Here is a 20,444-nt window from a genome sequence, read left to right on the forward strand (position 1 = left end):
AACCCACTGAGGGAGAAGAATAACATTGCAGGTCCCCCGCCTGGAAAATGAGCAGCGCTAACCTCTGGACTAAACCATTTCTTCTCAGAAGGAAAGGGGAGTATACGACTAGGAGAGTTATTTAAGGACTATAGAATAAAGCTGAAAATAACGGATTTGTTCTAATATTGAAATTTAAATTTATTTGTATAATTTTTTTCTTCATGAAGAAAACTTTAATAGCTACGTAATGGCAAAACAAATCCGCCCGCCCCGTAAAGCGTGTGCTGTAGTATGCCCTGTCAGCAGCGGGCGCCGGCATCACGTGATCACAAGATGGCTGCGCCTGTACGGAGGCTGCTGGCCGGCGCGCTGTCGTGCAGGGTATTGGGTTTTCGGGCCTCGGTTGCGGGATGCCGGGGTTTGGCCTCTGCACCTGGGTCTCCATGGAGGCTGCACGGGGCTGTGTGTCTGAAGAGGCCGGCAGTGGTGTCTCAGAGCAAGACGCCTCTACAGCGGGAGGTGGAGGAGCTGCTCAAGCAGGTACAGGGGGAGCCCGGCCGCTGACCCCGGCGAGATGCGCTGCTGCTGCTCTCTGCTATCAGCTGTAAAGCAGAAATGGGAAACTCCAGGGAAAGCCTAATTAACCCCTTCACGACCCAGCCTATTTTGACCTTAATGACCGGGCCATTTTTTGCAATTCTGACCAGTGTCCCTTTATGAGGTAATAACTCGGGAACGCTTCAACACATCCTAGCGATTCTGAGATTGTTTTTTTTTTTTCGTGACATATTGGTCTTCATGTTAGTGGTAAATTTAGGTAGATAATTTTTTTTTTATTTGTGAAAAAATCAGAAATTTGGTGAAAATTTCGCAATTTTTACTTTCTATTCTGTTAAACCAGAGAGTTATGTGACACAAAATAGTTAATAAATAACATTTCCCACATGTCTATTTTACATCAGCACAATTTTGGAAACACTTTTTTTTTTTTTTTTTGTAAGGCCGTTATAAGGCTAAGTTCACACGTAGCGGAACTCTTGCGGAAATTACCGCGAGAGTTCCGGAATTCCATTCCGCGGGAAAATCGCATTTTAAATTCCTGCGATTTTCCCGCGGAAAAACTAGCTTTTTCCAAGCGATCTGTAGCATCGCTTGGAGAACTGATTGACAGGTTGGTCACACTCGTCAAACATAGTGTTTGACAAGTGTGACCAACTTTCTACTACTGAGGCCACTGCAGCATCAGTAGTAAAAGATAAAATGTAAAAAATGGTGTTATTCTCACCTTCCGACGTCCCGCGCAGCCTTCCCGCCTCTCTCCACGCTCCCATTCCCAGTAATCCTTTGCGAAAATGCCCGCAATGGCGTCCGTTCTCGCGGGATCGCGACGTCTCGCGGTAATTTGTGATCCGTGGGTACCATCCGCAATTTTTCTGCTTACTTTTCACATGGTGGGCACAGCCACATGCAGAAAGTAAGCGGAACAATGCATTCCTATGGGTGCGGGATCGCCGCGATTCCGCAAAATTAATGAGCATGCTGCGTTTTTTACCGCAAAGCGATTCTGCCGCGGTAAAAACCGCAGCATTAGCACAGCATTGCAGAATCCCATAGGAATGCATGGGATGCTTATTTTTCGCGGCAAAATCGCGTGGTTAAAACCGCCGCGGAAACGCGAAAAGAACGCCATGTGTGAACTCAGCCTAAGGGTTAAAAGTTGACCAGCGAATTCTCAGTTTTACAACAAAATTGACAAAACTATTTTTTTAGGGACCACCTCACACTTGAAGTGACTTTGAGGGGTCTATATGGCAGAAAATACCCAAAAGTGACATCATTCTAATAACTGCACCCCTTAAGCTACTCAAAACCACATTCAAGAAGATTATTAACTCTTCAGGTTAGGAAGGAAAAAATGGACATTTTAATTTTTCCAACAAATTTTCTTTTCAATTTCAATTTTTTCACTTTCACATTTTCACATGGGCAACAGAATGAAATGGATCCTAAAATTTGTTGGGTAATTTCTCCTGAGTACACTGATACCTCATATGTGGTCATAAACCACTGTTTGGGCGCACGGCAGGGCCCGGAAGGGAAGGAGCGCCATTTGACTTTTTGAATGGAAAATTATCTCCAGTCATTAGCCCCTGTGTGCCTAAGCATTGAAGTTCCCTTGCAAGTGACCCCATTTTGGAAACTAGACCCTCCATGGAACTTATCTAGATGTTTTGTGAGAACTTTGAACCCCCAAGTGTTTCACTAAAGTTTATAGCACAGAGCCGTGAAAATAAATCATTTTTTTTCCACAAAAATGATTTTTTTTCCCTGCAATTGATATTTTCAAAAGGGTAACAAGAAAAGTTGGACCCCAAAAGTTGTCCAATTTGTCCTGAGTACACCGATACCCCAGATGTGGGGGGAACCACTGTATGGACACACGTCGAGGCTCGAAAGGGAAGTAGTGCCATTTTGGAATGCAGACTTTGATGGAATGGTCTGCGGGCGCCATGTTGCGTTTGCAGAGCCCTTGATGTGCATAACAGTAGAAACCCCCCACAAGTAACCTTATTTGGGAAACTAGACCCCCCCCCAAGGAGCTTATCTAGATGTGTGGTGAGCACTTTGAACCCCTAAGTGCTTCACAGACGTTTGTAACACAGAGCTGTGAAAATAAAAAAATAATTTTTGTTCCCACAAAAATGATTTTTTAGCCCCCAATTTTTTATTTTCCCAAGGGTAACGGGAGAAAATAGACCCCCAAAGTTGTTGTGCAATTTTTCCTGAGTACGCTGATGCCCCATATGTTGGAGTAAACCACTGTTTGGGCACACATCAGGGCTCGGAAGGGAGGGAGCACTGTTTGACTTTTTGAACGCAAAATTGGCTGAAAGCAATGGTGGCGCCATGTTGCCTTTTGTGACCCCTGATGTACCTAAACAGTGGAAACCCCTCAATTCTAACTCCAACCCTAACCCCAACACACCCCTAACTCTAATCCCACCCCTAATCCTAACCCTAATGGAAAAATGAAAATAAAATAATTTTTTTTTAATTATTTTTCCCTCTCTAAGGGGGTGGTAAAGGGGGGGGATTTATTTACTCATTTTTTTTTATTTTGATCACTGTGATAGACCCTATCACAGTGATCAAAATGTACCTGGATTGAATGAATGGAATCTGCCGGGTGCCGGCCAGCAGATCTATGTTTGAGCACTGCGCATGAGCCCTCCATTTTTTAACCGGAACAAGATGGTGTTGCCCATGGAGGGGAAGGCCTGGAGACGGAGGGACATCGGGAGGTACCCTGGGGGAGGGGGGGATCGGAAGGCAGAAGAGGGGAGCGGAGGACAGGACAGACGGGAGGAAAGACTGACGGAGGAACCATGGGAGTAAGAGGCACCTAATATAGGCTCATGCGACTTAATGAATGTAATGCTGTGTGCCTCTGCCAGAAATGTTCATGCCACTAAAGTGCATTTTTACAGAGATTGCCTGGCTGGCTTCACCCCGCGCTGTCCCACCCCTGTTTTGCCCATTTTGGCAAAGCTGGCCAATGCCAAAAGTCACAAAATTTTTGCATGACTGTAAGTTGTATAAACAATTTGCAATAATTGAAAGTGTTTTGTTCCAGAATCCTGGCATAGACATCATGATGAGTCAGGACCTAGGAGAGGCAGCTATTGCTAATCAGCATGTGGGGGTTTATTGTCATATTCTTGGTATATTCCAGATTGACCTAGAGAAAAGTTTCTATTCAAATCACGAGCTCCAGCTTATGAAAGATGCAGAGCGTCTGAGGAGGAAGCAGTCTGATACATACGATTCTGATGATGAAGAGGAGCAGGACATTGTGATAGCGCAAGACATGGAGGATACATGGGAACAAAAGTGGAAGCAAATGAAACTTGCTCCAAGAGTAACAGGTATTGCTCCCTTCCCCCAAGCAGCTCGATGTGTAGATACAGGGACTGACAATATTAAATGGGGAGGAAATTTGCAAAGCGACATGCCTCTTTTCAGATTAACAAGTTCTTTCACTCAAACAGCACAGTGGACAGCACAGCCACATAAAGGAAAATGCGACCACGTTGTCCATGGTATAAAGCGCTCACAAAAGCTTAGAAACCTGACGCCTTAATTGTGAGCCCCATCGGGGCAGTAATGTATGTAAAACTATGCAGAATAGCCCATAAGCAAGTATAATCCATGTATTTACAGAATAGGTAATTTGCTGATTACTAGGAATCCCAGTGATTCCAAGAACAGGGCATTTAAAGAGGAATGTGACTGCACACGTGAGCTAACACTTTATTTATTGCTTATTGGACCACCAGTACTGAGCTTATTTCTAGTGATCCCATATACAGAGAATGGAGCGCTGACAAGCATGCACTTCAGAGCCCCATAATAGAATCAGCACCTTTTCTTGTAGATAGTGTAGGCATGCAGCTGGACAGATTCTTCGGGGGTGATATGAGTAACAATTGGCGCTGAGCTCGTTAATGGGACGTAGCAAGGGTTCGGTTTTTAGGAGCAGTCATAAATGGGTGGGTCTGTTTGCTCCCATATCTTCACCTTTGGGTGTGTCACAGCCAGGCTGTCTCATTAGGTTAGTGTGTGTATGGAGAACGACCTTGCTTTTGTGGCAAAATGAAGGCTTGGCATCTAAACGGGTGAGCACATTCTGTATATCGACTGTTTATTTTCCGTTTTGGTTTTGTTATACCTTTTGTACACAGAAGAGGCTGCTTTGTTTTGTTAAGCTGGACGGTTTATGGACATTTAATAAACTCTCTTGTTTTGAACTAAAGATCAAGATCCTTGTGTGCGCACCAGCGTCTACCAGAGAGCTCATCCCTTACAATGGGTTATAACTTGGTAGAATGGGAATAACACTCTTTACAATATTGATGTGTCTACAATGAATCTTTGGCACCTTATGAATATGTTCCATGTAGATTTGGGTCTAATTAGCTTCAAATTTACTTATTGGCTTAAGGTAAAAACTGCAGCAAATCCACATTCAAATTGCATGTACCATGTGGAATTTGGAGCAGATCCTCATCCCTTAAATCCATGTGCATCCACCTTATGTCCCTATGTAGCACTCCATCCATGCTACACACTTGATTCTAGCTGGGCTGGTGCGCTGCAACACAGTGGGATTGTAGTTATTATTATTATAGCGCCATTTATTCCATGGAGCTTAACATGTAAGGAGGGGTATACATAATAAAAACAAGTAAAGTAATCTGAAACAATACAAGCCATGACTGGTACAAAAGGAGAGCGGACCCTGCTCACGAGGGCTCACAATCTACAAGGGATCGGTGAGGGTAGAGCTGGTCGTGCAGCGGTTTGGTTGATCGGTGGTTACTGCAGGTTGTAGGTTTGTCGGAAGAGGTAGGTCTTCATGTTCTTTTTGAAGGTTTCGATGGTAGGCGAGAGTCTGATATGTTGTAGTTGAGAGTTCCAGAGTAGAGGGTTGCACGGAAGAAATCTTGTATGCGATTGTGGGAAGAGGAGATAAGAGAAGAGTAGAGAAGTAGATTTTGTTGTGAGGATCGGAGACTGCATGCAGGTAAGTACCAGGAGACGCGGTCACAGATGTATGGAGGCAACAGGTTGTGGATGGCTTCTGATAGTTCTGATACGTGGTGCCGTCCAGAGGTGTTCCACGGAAGAAAGGAAAAGCCATTAATGTACAATCCAAAAACAGCTGGTGCTATGGGAAAGGAGATGCAAAGATAAAGATTTATGAAACAGTATTAAAAATGTAATAGTCTCTTTTTATCTTCCCGACTTCTTTCCCTGGGCAGCGTCTGATTTTTGTTTGTACATTAATGACTTTTTCCTTACACACTAGACTCTTCTCTCTTCTCTTTTAAGCTTGGTACGCTCTTGGTTCATCCAGTGACCTGTTATTCACTAGAAGCTCTACTAACTCCAAGATTTCTGCTGCTTCTAGAACACTTTGCCTTAAACAGTTGGTTTCATCACTGCTATGTCAAAGTTAAAAAATCATCACTTTGTAGCTTACAGGCCGTGTCATATCATGCTCTAGTTCCTAGGAGTGCTTCCAGGTTTTTGTCCAACGCATGTGGTAGGATTTTATTTTCTCTATAGATTGCCAAATTCATTGTAGGGGCACAGCCTGAGCCCTGCCTTTTTTATGCTCTAGGTCTTGCCTTAAACTTAATATAAATGACAGCTGAACCCACCATAATCGTTGAACTTGGCTGAGCATCTTAGGTGTATGTGATACAGGAAAGATATATATCTTTGTACCGTGGACATTAAATTACTTGTATTAGAAGGTAACTTCAAGTCTCAGAGAGAAGAATCTCAGAGTACAAATTTATGAAAACTTTCCAAACATTCAGTGCAGGAATGAATGTGTCACATGGATTTATGTCTTTTTACATCAATTAAGGAATTTGCTCTTTAGACCTTCTGGGGTCATCACAACACAGAACCAGACAGATGCAATCAGAGGGCAATAAAACCTTCACACTGCTTATCTATGAAGTGTTCCAAGATTTATGCTCATCACTATCCCCATAATGACTATTCCACTTCACAACACTTGTCTTAGCTATTGGGTTTTTTCTGTGATGTCTTTTTTATAAATATGTTATCCTTCAGATTTTGTATCAGTCTAGCCTGATGAAGAGACCTGTGTATTCTCGAAAGCTTGCAACTTGTTACCATCTTTTCAGTTAGCCATTAAAAGGTATCAACCATTGAGGACTCTCAATATTTTAGGTGTATGTGGTCCCACAGTTAGTCAGAGGATCCTTTGTTCCCTTGACACATAAATCGCTGTCAGAGGGTGGCTTAGTCCTCATTTTCCATTGACTTCATAGCTAACTGTATCACCATTGTATGGCCACATTAGTGCCTCTGGGAACTACTAATAGGGGCTAGACTCCATAGTGTAGATGGCACAAGACTGGTGCATATGATGTAATATTTGAGGAGCATGATCACTCTATTTTCCGTTTGTTACAGAAGCAGATGAGCAGAACGATCAGACGTCGCTCAACAGGAAACTAGAAATCCCTTTAGTTCTATTGGTTAAAGAAAAGATTGGCAATGAAGAAGTCTGGATGTTCCCTCAGGTTGAGTGGCTGGCTGGAGAAACAATGAGGCAGACAGCAGAACGAGCCCTTTCTAACTTATCAGGTATCTACTTTAATCAGTTTAGTTTTGCAAGACCGGGAACTTTAAAACCTCCTCAATGCCGGTTTCACGTACCGGAGACACTGACACACATTGACCCATTCAAATGAATGGGTCTATACAGATGTCAGCGGGTTTTCACGGACCATGTGTCCGTGTGCAAAACATGGAGACATATCAGTGCTTATGGGAGCGCACGGTCCGCAGAACGTGCTGAACACGTGCACACGGAGAACAGTTCACGGACGGCCGCCAGGCAAGAAGCGCTACTGTAAGCGCTGTTCCCTTGCGGCTGGTGCTGAACGCGGCTGTCATTCTTCTCTCCTGCTCTGCCGACAACAGTGAGCAGGAGAGAATGAATGAAAGAAAACCCGACGTGGGGTCCCCCTCTGTTTGTGAAGCAACCCGGCAAAACTCACAGCTGGGGGCTGCTATTCTCAGGCTGGTAATCTATTATATGCGCCTATTCTGAAGCTTTGTAGGGTTCTTCCCACTTCCCTGTATTGGTGGCAAGTGGGGTTAATGTCACCTTGCTATTGTAATTAAGCTTGGCCTAGTAATGGAGAGGTGTCAATAAAACACCTATCCATTACTAATCCTAGAATTATTCAAGGGTTAAATAAATGCACACACAATAAGAACTAAGTATTTTAATGAAATAATACACTACACAGTATTAAAATCTTTATTATACTGCTAATTCCATATTGATGCCATTGTTCTGTAAAAAATTACAAACCAACAATATACATGAGCTGTCCGGCGTACAGTCAAGTCCCACGGCGTAATTCCATCTAGGGGGGAGGGGTTAATCAATTTACAGCCGGAGCGATGCTAATGCGACTGCTCCGACTGTAAACTACTGAGGAATGAACAGAAGCAGCCGGCGCATGCTCAGTAACTAGTGGTGACGTCACTGAGCCTGTGCGCGCTGCTTCCATTCATTCCCCAGTAGTTTGCAGCCTGAGCGGCTGTATTGGCAGCGCTCCGGCTGTAAACTGATTAATCCCCCGAGATGGATTTACGCTGTGGGACTTGACTCTATGCTGGACAGGTAATGTATAGTGTTGGTTTGTTTTTTTATTTATTTTTTTACAAGAGAACAATGGCTTTGCTATGGGATTAGGAGTATAATAAAGATTTTAAAACTGTCCTGTATTCTTTCATTAAAATACTTTTGTTCTTATTGTGTATGTGTTTATTTCATCCTTGAATAACTAGGATTAGTAATGGATAGGTGTCTTACTGACACCTCTCCATTACTAACCGGAGCTCAATGTCACCTTACAATAGCAAGGTGACATTAATCCCTTATTAACACCACTTGCCACCACTACAGGGCAGTGGGAAGAACCTGACAAAGCTCCAGAATAGGCGCATCTAATAGATGTGCCTTTTCTGGGCAGCTGCGGGTTGCTATATTTAGTCTGTGGGGGGGCCAAGATCAATGGCCCCTTACCAGCCTGAGAATAGCAGCCCCCAGCTGTGAGTTTTGCCACGTCGGGTTTTTATTCATTCATTCTCTCCTGCTCGCTGTTGCTGGCAGAGCAGGAGAGAAGAATGACAGCCGAGTTCAGCACCAGCTGCAGGGGAGCACGCTTGCTGTAGTGCTTCTTCCCCCGGCGGCCGTCCGTGTGGTCCCAATGCGGCAGACATGCGACACACTGTTGCCACATGGATGTACCACGTAACCACACGGAGAGCTCCGGTACCATTTTTTCCTGTTCCGTGAATTATCTGGACATGCGAGACTGCCCTAAAGGGAACAGACAGCATGAGTTGGAGCCTAGCTACACGATTGCAGCCAGGTATATATTTCTCTGAAACGCTGCTTTGGGAAATTCACAGATCTACAACTATGGAAAAAATCTGTCAAACACTTGGCGCGACGTTGGAAATGCTGGATGGGGACGGCACCAGACTCGTCACAAGCCACATCTCCTAACTACGTTTCAGAGGAAAGTATACTTGGCTGCAGTTGTAATGTTGAGGGGAAGGGGGCAGTACATCAGAGCTGATGAATGGGTTTGTAATGTGACATAGCTAAACTATCGTTCTATCCTTACAATTCTGCGGTTTACACACATCTTGAAATTAGCTTTACATTAGGAGGTAGCGCTAAAATCAAAATTGTGCAGAAGTGAGGCAGCTAGCTATTTTAATTATTTCAATTATTGCTGCTGTTCTAAGTTTGGATATTAACCCCTTAGTGACCACCAATATGTCTTTTTTTTTTTTTTTTAATAAGATAAATTTTTGTTAAATGATAACAAGTATATCATATGACATCAAGCAGTTGTTCACATATAATCATAAATTTTTATTAACAAACTCCCCCCCCCCCCATCCCCCCCCTCCGAGACCCCTTCAGTGTCTTCCTCGTTTCTATTCCGATACTCTTTCCCACCTCCATATATACTTGTTTATTATGAACATCATCTATATCATAATACATCCTCCCCACAAATCTAACTCCATTCTACCCATGGCTGCCATATCTTATGAAATACATCGAGTTTATTTCTCTTAGTATAAATACTTTTTTCCAATGAAATTATATGCTCCACTTGCGTAAGAAAGTCTCGTCTAGTCGGAGGCTCTTCTCTGATCCAGAACCGAGCGATCAACTTCCTTGCTATGAACAACAGTCTAGCAATCGCCAGTTTGACCATGGATACTGCTACTAATTCCTCTACATACCCTAATATACAGACCAAAGGGTCTCTGGGGACTGCACAACTATATATCAATTCAATCCGACTCAATACGACTGTCCAGTACGTAGACAATCTAGGGCAATGCCACAGCATGTGCAGCATGTCTGCCCGTTCCTGCGAACATCGTGGACACTCGGAATCGGACCTCAAACCCATCTTGAACAGTCTATCAGGAGTTCTGTAAGCTCTATGAATTACGTATAACTGAGACATCCTCCCAGGTTCGCTCATAGAAATCTTAGGCACATATTCTAAAATAGATTCCCATCTATCGTCATTTATCTCTCCCAATTCAACCTCCCATTTCACTCTAGACTTGATGGGATGTTTGACTAGAAAAGTGAACAATAAATCTCTATACACTTCTGAGATTGCCCCCCTTGTCACGCTGTTCTCCAAAATGGAGGCCAGCGTGATATCAAACTGGATCTCAATAAGTTTTCTCCGACATTGCGACCGATACGCATGCTGAATTCTTTTATAATGAAACAAATTTGAATGCGGTAACTGGAATTCTGTCTGCAGCTCCATAAATGACTTAAGTCTTCCCTGACCCATTAGCTGTCCCATCCTTCTGATTCCTGCCTCTCTCCAGGGCCCAAATCCTTCCATTTGCCCGAATTCTGGCAAATTTATATTATCCCATACAGGAGAGTATTTGGTAAGGCCCGTGACACCCCTTATCTGTTTAACTTTTTCCCATACCTTATGAATTAGGAGAACAGTAGGAAACCGGGAGCCTAATTTTAAAAAATGCCCCCCTTCTAAACTCTCTCCCAGAGGCCATTTTCCAAACAAATATCTCAAACTACTGGGCGATTGTCCCTGTCCCGTCTCCACCCCCCATCCTCCGATATGCTGGCATTGTGCTGATAAAAAATATACCCAGGGGTTGGGAAGCGCCAAACCTCCTTCCTCCTTCGGCCTCTGCAAAGTTTCTTGTTTAAACCGTGGGCTTTTCCCCCCCCATATTAGGTCATCAAACAGCGATTTAATTTTGTGGAACCTACTCTGCGAGATCCAAATTGGAGAATTATGCAGTACATATAACAGCTGTGGCATCACAATCATTTTTAAAAGGTTCACCCTTCCAATTACCGAAAGATGTAATTTATTCCATGCTGATATTTTGGAACAAATTTTTTGTAGCAAAGGGCTTAGATTAAGTTCTTCAAACCTAGTCAAAGGAAGGGCGATTTGTATCCCCAAATATTTAAATTTCGAAACTACCTTCAATTTTGCAGACCTTCCCACCTCCCCCATATCCCCATCTACCTCATCAATGGGCATTATGCACAATTTGTCCCAATTGATTTTGAGTCCGGAAAATTCCCCGAATTCCTCAATTAATGCCACCGCGTTATCCAAATTCTCCCCTGAGTCCTCCAAAAATAGCAAAATATCATTGGCATACAAAGACACCCTTTCCTCCTTCACTCCATAGACAAATCCTTTTATCTCTTGTGCATCCCTTATTTTAGTGGCCAGAGGTTCCACGGCGAGGGCAAACAGCAACGGAGACAACGGGCATCCCTGCCTCGTACCCCTATGTAATGAGAAACTATCAGATAATTCATTATTCACTCTAATTTTTGCCGTTGGAGAGGAGTATAGCAACCCCACCCACGATATAAACTTGGGCCCAAACCCAAGGCCCATCAAAACCGACCATAAGTACTTCCATTCTACACAATCAAAGGCCTTATGGGCATCCAAAGACACTACTACTCTCTTTCCAGCATTTTCGGCTGGAATTTGCATATTTAAATATAGCCTCCTTAAATTGATTGCTGTAGATTTATTGGGCATAAATCCCGATTGATCTGGGTGGATTACTTTATCAATCACGTGGGTCAGTCTGTTGGCCAAGGCCTTCGCCAGAATCTTTACATCTGCCGTAAGGAGTGAAATTGGTCTGTAGGACTCCGGATTCAATGGGTCCTTATCAGCTTTAGGAATGACCACCACAATGGCCTCTCTCATAGATGTAGGTAACATTCCCCTCTCCAACGACTCATTAAATACCTTCTCCAATTTGGTTATTACTTCTTCATTAAAAATTTTATACACCTCTGCCGGAATGCCATCCGCCCTCGGGGCCTTATTTCCCGCCATGTCCGCCAGTGCCACCCTCAACTCCTCCGCTGCAAGTGGCCTATCCATCCATTCTCTGTCTTCATCCCCTAGTCTAGGAAGCTTAATCGCCCTCAGATACCTGTCCATCTCCTCTTGACCTTTATGTATCTTTGAGGAGTATAGCTCACTATAAAATTGTTTAAATACATCCAAAATTTGATCCCCCTTTGTAACCACATTACCTTCCTTAGATTTAATTGCTTACACATGTGAGGATTCCCGTTGTGCCGAAGCTATCACAGAGAGCAGGTGCCCCACTTTTTCACCCTCCGCATAGAATGCCTCGTTCTGAAATGCCCGCCGTCTCTCCGCCTTACGGATGTGAAGTTTATTAACTTCCGACTGGGCCGCTCTCTTGCGGGTCTGCGTAACTTTAGTACACTGCGCACCCAATGCTTCCTCCGCCGCCCTTAATTCCTCCATCACTGCTTCATCTAGATTTTGAGACCTAGTCTTATATCGAGACACTTCTCTGAATAAAATCCCTCTCAAAAACGCTTTTATAGTATCCCAGACTACATGACCCTCTGCACTACCTTCGTTAATCCTAAAGAATTCTCCCAGTTCCTCTCCTATCTTTCCCATATCCAGCAACCGTAGCCAAAAGGGATGAATTTTCCAACCCATACCTGTAAACCTCCCCCGTTCTCCCAATTGTAGAGATATCACCAGTGGACAATGATCCGATAGGACTCTGGGCAAATATTCCACTTCCTGTACCAAGTTATCCATCCCCTCATTTCCCAAAGCCACATCAATGCGAGATAGGGAGCCATATGTCGCCGAGTAGCACGAGTAAGTGTAGTTCTCCATATTCCGAACTCTCCACAAGTCTATCCAACCAATTTCCCTCATGTAATTTCCAAAAGGTGTCACGTTCCCTCCCTCTCTGCTCCCCGCATGTTTACCCTTATCCCAATGATCATTTGCAATATTATTCACATCACCTATTACAAGCAACGGGACCCCAGTCCATTTCCCGGATAAGTCCAGAATTTCCTGTATCTTCTTTCCAGAAAACGGTGGAGGGATATACAAAGACACAATACATAATAGTCTATTCAATATCTTACATACAATAAACACATATTGCCCATCCTTGTCTATTATAGCCTCCACTTCTTCATATGGAGTAGAAGTGTGGATCAACACCGACACTCCCCTAGCATAGGCGGAGTACGTCGAGTGATAAGCCTTCCTCACCCACCTTTTTTGTAACATAGCTACTTTGTCTTTTACCAGATGTGTTTCTTGGAGGCAAATCACTGAGGTCCTCAGCTTCAGCAGATATTGTAAAATTGCGGCCCGTTTTGAGACGTTAGCGAGACCCCTAACGTTCCAGCTTTAATTCTACCCCCCATGATATGTTGCAATACCAAACATTTGACACGTTATACCTGAAGTCTCGGTCCTCCCCCCCACCCCCCCTTTCCCGCCTCTACCCCCTGTCTCAACCTTCCAACTGAAATAACTCTCATCCTTCTCCCCCACCCGAAAAAAAACAGCTATCTCCCACAACATTTAAGCCGAAAAGAATTCTCTCTTCCTCTCTATTTGAGATCTAGGAGGGCGTTTTTACAGCCTAACAATACAAGCTCTGCACTCCAACTACTCTCCCGTCCACATTTATCAAACTGCAATAATCGTTGCCCCGCCGAACACAACCCACATAAACCAACATGGCATTACTTCATCTCAGAGATGACCATTAACTTGTCAAATTCAAACTAAATCACAGTTAGTCACTATTTCAACATCACTCAGAGTATGCTTCAATGGGACTGTCCCGCTCTGATATTCTTTATGTTAGAGTCAAGCCAGAGTGTCGCCTCCTCTGGATTTTGAAAAAAGTGTACTCGATCCAAAGCTACAACTCTCAGCTTAGCTGGGTAAATCATTGAATAGCGCACATCCATATCTCGTAGTCGTCTTTTAACTTCTCCAAACGTCATCCGGAGCTTCTGAACCGCTGCAGAATAGTCTGGGTAGATGGAGATGCGATTGCCATCTATAGTAAGTTCCGCACAGGTCCTGGCTTTCCGCAGCAGAGTATCCCGGACCCGATAGTTCAGAACTTTGGCCAAGATGACTCTTGGGGCTGATCCTGGGGGCAGGGGTCTAGTGGGCACACGATGTGCTCTTTCAACGGAAAACATTTTAGTGAGACCATCCCCTCCTACAGTATTTTTCAGCCATGACTTAATGTACTCAGTGGGGTTATTTCCTTCCGCTTTTTCTGGTACCCTCACAATCCTCAGATTGCTCCTACGGGAGCGGTTCTCCAGATCATCGGTTTTAAATTCCAGTTCAGCTATACGCTGCACATACTTTTTTTCCCTTTTCAACAGATCATTAACCTGCTCTTCAGTGCTCCCCACACGTTCTTCCACCACCTCCATTCTCTGTTCAACTTTGCGCAGTGCAGCATTAATCGCAGCCATCTCTCCCTTTAAATCATCCACACGACTGTTCAAAGCTGCAAGGGCAGACTTGTTGTAAATTACCACAGAAAATATATCTTTGAGCGTCGGCTCTGCTATATCTAATGTGTCCGGCTGCTCAAGCTGGCCAGCGCGTGCAGCCACAACAGGGGATCTCTGTTCCTCCCCACCACTCTGTGGGTGGCCCCCTCCTTCCTGCTGTTTCCCAGGGATCTGCGTTGTCAGGTCTCTCACCTTCAGCCTCTGACCTCTCATTAGCAGCCTCCTCTGACCTCGCAAAGCGTTCCAGCCGAGCGATCACCTCCATCCGTCTTTGATATTCCGCGCTCGCCCCTGCCGCCTCCTCTGCAGCCTCGGCGCCATCTTGGGCCTGAGCGCTTCCCGACGCTGCCAGCTCCTTCTGTCTCCTGCGCGTCATCCTCGTGCAGGACTCCTTTCCACCAGACCGTCCTCCACTCACTGCTACTCCCCGGATCTCTGCACACTCCTTGGAGCGATTTCAGCGTTCGGCGGCGCCTCAGGTATCCTTAGTAAGGGAGATTGTGGCAGGAGAGCTCCACTGCACGTCCTCTCACATCGTGCGCTAGGCCACGCCCCCACCAATATGTCTTTTTACCGACCTGCAATATAAGAGACTAGCTTCCCCGACAGGTGACAATCCAGCAGCTGTCAGCTGTACACTGTAGCTGACAACTTGCTGCATCAGCCATGGCCCGTGTTGGCCCGACAATGGTTGTTTAACCCCTTAAATGCTGCCATCAATAATGACTACGGCATCTAGATCGTTAACAGCATGTGGGGAGGCTTCTTTTTTAACCCCATTGGCTCCAAGAGATCTTGATCATGTGATCCTGATGTTTGCCATGGTAATTCACAACCAAATAACTGCCTTAGGCATGTTTCACACTTCCGTTTTTGACCATCAGTGAAAATCCGCCGTTTTTGAAAAAAAAAAAAACCGGATCCACCATTTTTTTGGCGGATCCGTTTTTTTCCCCCATTGATTTGCATTACCGGCGAATCTTGACGGATGGCCATCCGTTGGATCCGTTTTTTTGCGGATCTGTCAATTTTTTTGCGTCCGCCGAGATGCCTGGACGGACCATGTAACGTTTTTTTTTTTTTTTTGCTGCAGGATCCGCATTTTTATAGTGCGCATGCCCGGAGGAATGAAGTCAGCCGTAAATTTAACCCTGAACTCATTTCTTGTGGACAGAAAAATCTCTCTCCCCCTCTCTCCCCCTCTCTCCCCCTCTCTCCCCCTCTCTCCCCCTCTCTCCCCCTCTCTCCCCCTCTCTCCCCCTCTCTCCCCCTCTCTCCCCCTCTCTCCCCCTCTCTCCCCCTCTCTCCCCCTCTCTCCCCCTCTCTCCCCCTCTCTCCCCCTCTCTCCCCCTCTCTCCCCCTCTCTCCCCCTCTCTCCCCCTCTCTCCCCCAAAAAAAAACGGTCCGGTGGCATCCGTTCACATCAGTTTAGCAACGGATCCGCCATTTTGACAGATTTTGACTGACACAAAAAACTGAAGTGTGAAACAGGCCTTAGTCTGCCAGCTCTAGTGGCCTGTTCAAAAGTTATCAGAATTTACGTGGTAAAGATAAAGTTTTGCATTAATTCCAAAAAAGCACCTGAAGAGTTAATGAACTACCTGAAAGCAATTTTTTGGTTTTTAAAATGGCATAACTTATGGGGGTTTTCCTACGTATGTATGTATATGTGTATATATATATATATATATATATATGTGTATATATATATATATATATATATATATATATATATATATATATATATATATATATATATATATATATATAATATATATATATATTAGTCTCTTCAAAACTGAAAGGTCCCTAAACAATACATTTTGTAAATTTCCTTGAAAACATGAAAGATTACTGCTAAATTTTTAAACCTTCTAAAATGCTAACAAAATAAAACATTTTACAGATGATGCTGATGTAAAGCAGACATGAGGGAAATGTTAGTCATACCACACAACATTAATAAATATCTGGATTATAGGTATAGTAATTCAAAGTTTCAAAAATTGCGCATTTTTTAAAATTTGTCACAATTTTGATATATTTATAAATGGAAAACATATCAACCTAAATTTACCATTATCATAAGTATGATGTGTCACAAAAACACTCTCAAAATCAATCAATGGGATATGTTGAAGCATTCCAGAGTTATAACATAACTAGATGGAGGCCTGATGCTATCGCATCGGAAGAGTGGTAATGTGATGATGGGTGCAGGCTTTGCAGCATTGAGAATCTCCCCCTCCCCCATGTGCTCACCCACCTAGCCACTCTCTCTTTTCTCATGTGCGGACTTCTGTCTGTGCTCTCTTTGACCTGTCTACCCCATGTGCTATCCCCCTTGTCTGCTGTCTCTCTCCTTCCTGTGCTGTGTTCTCCCCTCATGTGCAGTCTTGTGTGAGCTGTCTCCCTCCTGTGCGCTTTCTCCCTCATCTGCTATCTTCTCTCATGTCATCTCTTGTTTAACCTGTGTACCTCATCACTAAACAGTGCACAGCATGGCAGGAGGAATTTCAATTTAAAGTGGTTTTCCCACGAACGAAAGTTCATTTTAAAAATTTTCTGTGTCTGACCGTATACAGAACATACCACACCTCCTTGGCAGGGGAGGAAGCAAAAGACAATACTGAATTACAGCAGGGGATCGCAAAGGATACATTTTGTGTGGTAAAATATTGTTTAAAAACAGTAAGTGAAATATTTTACCTCACAAAATGAATCCTCTGAGATCTGCTGTAATGTCAGTATTGTCTTTTTGCTTCCTCCCCTGCCCAGGAGATGTGGTATGCTCCGTACACGGTCAGACACAGACAGTTTTTAAAATGAACTTTCGTTTGTGGGAAAACCCCTTTATTGTGACCGGCTTCCTCTGCCTGTAGACACATCACGCATCTGTCACCGGGATCAGCCCAATGATTCACTGCGCCTGCACGTAATTTGCACAAGCACAGTGCGACTGTGTTCCGCCGGTGGTACCGTGTGAGTGGTACGTATGGCGTATAGTGTGTGTGTGTGTGTGTGTGTGTGGTGCGACGGTGTTCCGCTGATGGTACCGCACAATAGGTTGGTACCAGCAGCAGTTTCCATATTGAGACAAACATCACTTGGGTGTCCCAATATGGCGGTCGGTGAACTTCCTCCGCTTGGAATCCTGGGATACGGTGACATCTGGACAACAGGAAATGAAAACATTACAAGGCAATTATATAAATAGAAGTGACATGTCAGATTTTAAAAAATTGCCCCTGTCACTGAGGGGTTAAACTCAAGATCCCCTTATGAATGGAGAGGTAGTCGATCATGTGCACTACCACGAGAGGTGGTGAGTTCTCCTTCAATAGAAGTCTTCAAACAGAGGCTGGACAGACATCTGTCTGGAATGATTTAGTGAATCCTGCATTGAGCAGGGGGTTGGACCAGATGACTCAGGAGGTCCCTTCCAACTCTACCATTCTATGATTCTAATTCTCTGTGACCACCATAGATAGCGAAGCACAGCATTCGGCTGGGCTTCCCCACTTCTATTAAGAATGAATAAAGCAGTGGTGTGCATGATTGACCTCTCCAGTTCTTTGGATTGGTGGAGTTCCCATTGGTCGGGAGCACAGCGATTTAAGAAAAGGATAAGTGATTACTTCCAAACTTGGTACAACCCCTTTAATTTCCCAGCATTTTGCTGTTGCATGTTTCACAGAAATCCATGTTACAGTGGTACTTTCATAATGACATCCAGCATGATTAATTGCAGCACAACTTTCGCCTGTGTTTACATGCTGCACACTCATTCTCCTCCACACTCAGCGCTTTGTTAAATCATTGAGACAATGGAGATCACGACTTAAGTCTCCATTTCTCACCCAACCGCCTCCAAGACTTCTCCCGAATAGCCCCCATCCTCTGGAATTCTTTGCCCCAACACATCTGGCTATGAACCACACTCGGATCTTTCAGACGGAACCTGAAAACCCACCTCTTCAAGAAAGCCTACAGCCTGCAATGATCCCCGCTGCCTCCTCACCACTGCTGGAGCTACCGCCTCACCATCACTGGAGCTGCTGCAACCCCCCAACCTACTGTCTCCTTCCCACCATCCTGTAGCATGTAAGCCCGAAAGGGCAGGGTCCTCTCTCCCCTCTGTATCAGTCTGTGATTGTTAGTTTGTTTACTGTAAGTGATATCTGTAATTTGTATGTAACCCCTTCTCATATAGAGCACCATGGAACCAATGGCGCTATATAAATAAATAATAAATAATAATTTCTGAAAATACCGGAACTATATTAGGTAAAAAAAAATTCTTAGCTCCTCAAATTCTTTTTGAGAAAGATTGTATAATTTGATGGTCTTTTAGGTCATTTAATACCATGAAGTGATAGGTCCTCTACTTGGACAACCCTTTGTCAGTCCATATGTTTCCTCACCAGTAAAATAACACCTATTCTTGGTGCCGGCGCCATCCCAGCAATGAGTGCACTAGCTCTAATGGAGCACTCTTGACATTGTCATGTCATCACTGGCATCACGGTCCCCTCCTCCAGACAAATCAAGACAGCCAAAGGAAGTGGGAGAGCAGCCGCAGCTCTTCCTTCTGATTTCAATTACCTCCATAGGAGAGTGAAGCCAGCGCTAATTGGATGCAGGGATAACACTGATATGTCACTCAAGCCCGGGAGAGGCAATGCAGACCTAACAGTGCACCATAGGTGACATTAAGTGTTATTATAAAACTCAAAACCTAGACCCCTACTGATCAACTTGCAATTAAGAGGCACAAAGAAAAATCTCAAATGTTTAGTTACTCTGTTCAGTAAAGGTACTGTCACACTTAGCGATGTACCAGCGATCCCGACCAGCGATATGACGCGGTCAGGATCGCTGGTACATCGCTAAGTGGTCGCTAGTGAGCTGCCACACAGGCAGATCTCACTAGCGACATCGCTGGGGACGGGGGTCGCTACTTACCTGTCACACACAGCGATCCTGCGTCCTCCCGCCCGGCTCCACGCGTCGCTCGTCCTCACAGCAGGAAGCGCCACAGGAAGCTGACGACGAGAAACAGTCCAGGACGTTCTCGCGCGATCAGCGATAACCAGCGGGGGAGCGGTTGGAGGTAAGTATCAGACACAGAGATATCGCTAGCAATATCGCTATAACGTCACTAGTTATAGCGATATTGCTAGCGATATCTCTTAGTGTGACATGCCCTTAAGGGAGTGTTGAGTGGGATGAAGAGCAATCACAGGGCTGATCCCCACCTATACACTTGTTCTTATCTTTAATTCTGTCTGACTATAGGTCACAGTGAAATGTTAGGGGGATTCTGCTGGCCTTGCAATGTGAATGGACACAGCCCAGCTATCTGCCGTCTCTAACATTTTTTTTTTTCTCTTTCCACAGAAAATAGCATTGAGGCTCATTTCTTAGGTAATGCCCCATGTGGCTTTTACAAGTACAAGTTTCCCAAAACGTTGCGAAGTGAAGATAAGATGGGAGCCAAGGTTTTCTTTTTCAAAGCTCTGCTCAAGAACAAATCTGTGCCCACAAATAAGAAAAAGGGAGATTATGTTTGGGTTAGTAAGGATGAACTCAAGGACTATTTAAAACCAGCATATCTATCTGAAGTGTATAAATTTGTAATAGAGGTATAATATATAGTATACAATTGTGTAAATATGCTAATAAAAACTTTGTATAATACATGTTAAGTGATTTTATTACTTTGCATCAATTGTCTTTTAAAACGTGGTTATGCTATCACATTGACTTATATTGATGACTTATCCAGTGGATAAGATCAATGTAGGCCCGGATTTCCCACCAATCAGCTGTTATAAGCTCTGGTTGGCTGCCAGATGTGAACCATTTTAAAGAAGCTGCAATGCACAGCTTTATTTATTGTGTAGCAACCACTGGGTACTGCAGAGCAGCTCCTATTCTT

General features: G+C 44.2%; 1 protein-coding gene across 1 annotated transcript; it reads left to right on the plus strand.

The window, feature by feature from the left end:
• The first annotated feature begins 240 nt into the window (after positions 1–240).
• Positions 241–20,203, plus strand: MRPL46 (mitochondrial ribosomal protein L46). The gene is made up of 4 exons (XM_073568717.1): positions 241–522; positions 3,716–3,908; positions 6,997–7,170; positions 19,904–20,203. Exons 1-4 carry the CDS (start codon positions 274–276, stop codon positions 20,152–20,154), a joined length of 867 nt encoding a protein of 288 aa, XP_073424818.1. The 5' UTR covers positions 241–273; the 3' UTR covers positions 20,155–20,203.
• Positions 20,204–20,444: the final 241 nt, after the last annotated feature.

This window comes from Dendrobates tinctorius, unplaced genomic scaffold, assembly GCF_039654945.1.
Source record: "Dendrobates tinctorius isolate UK_male_01 unplaced genomic scaffold, ASM3965494v1 ptg000022l, whole genome shotgun sequence".
In the NCBI taxonomy this organism is placed as follows: Eukaryota; Metazoa; Chordata; class Amphibia; order Anura; family Dendrobatidae; genus Dendrobates; species Dendrobates tinctorius.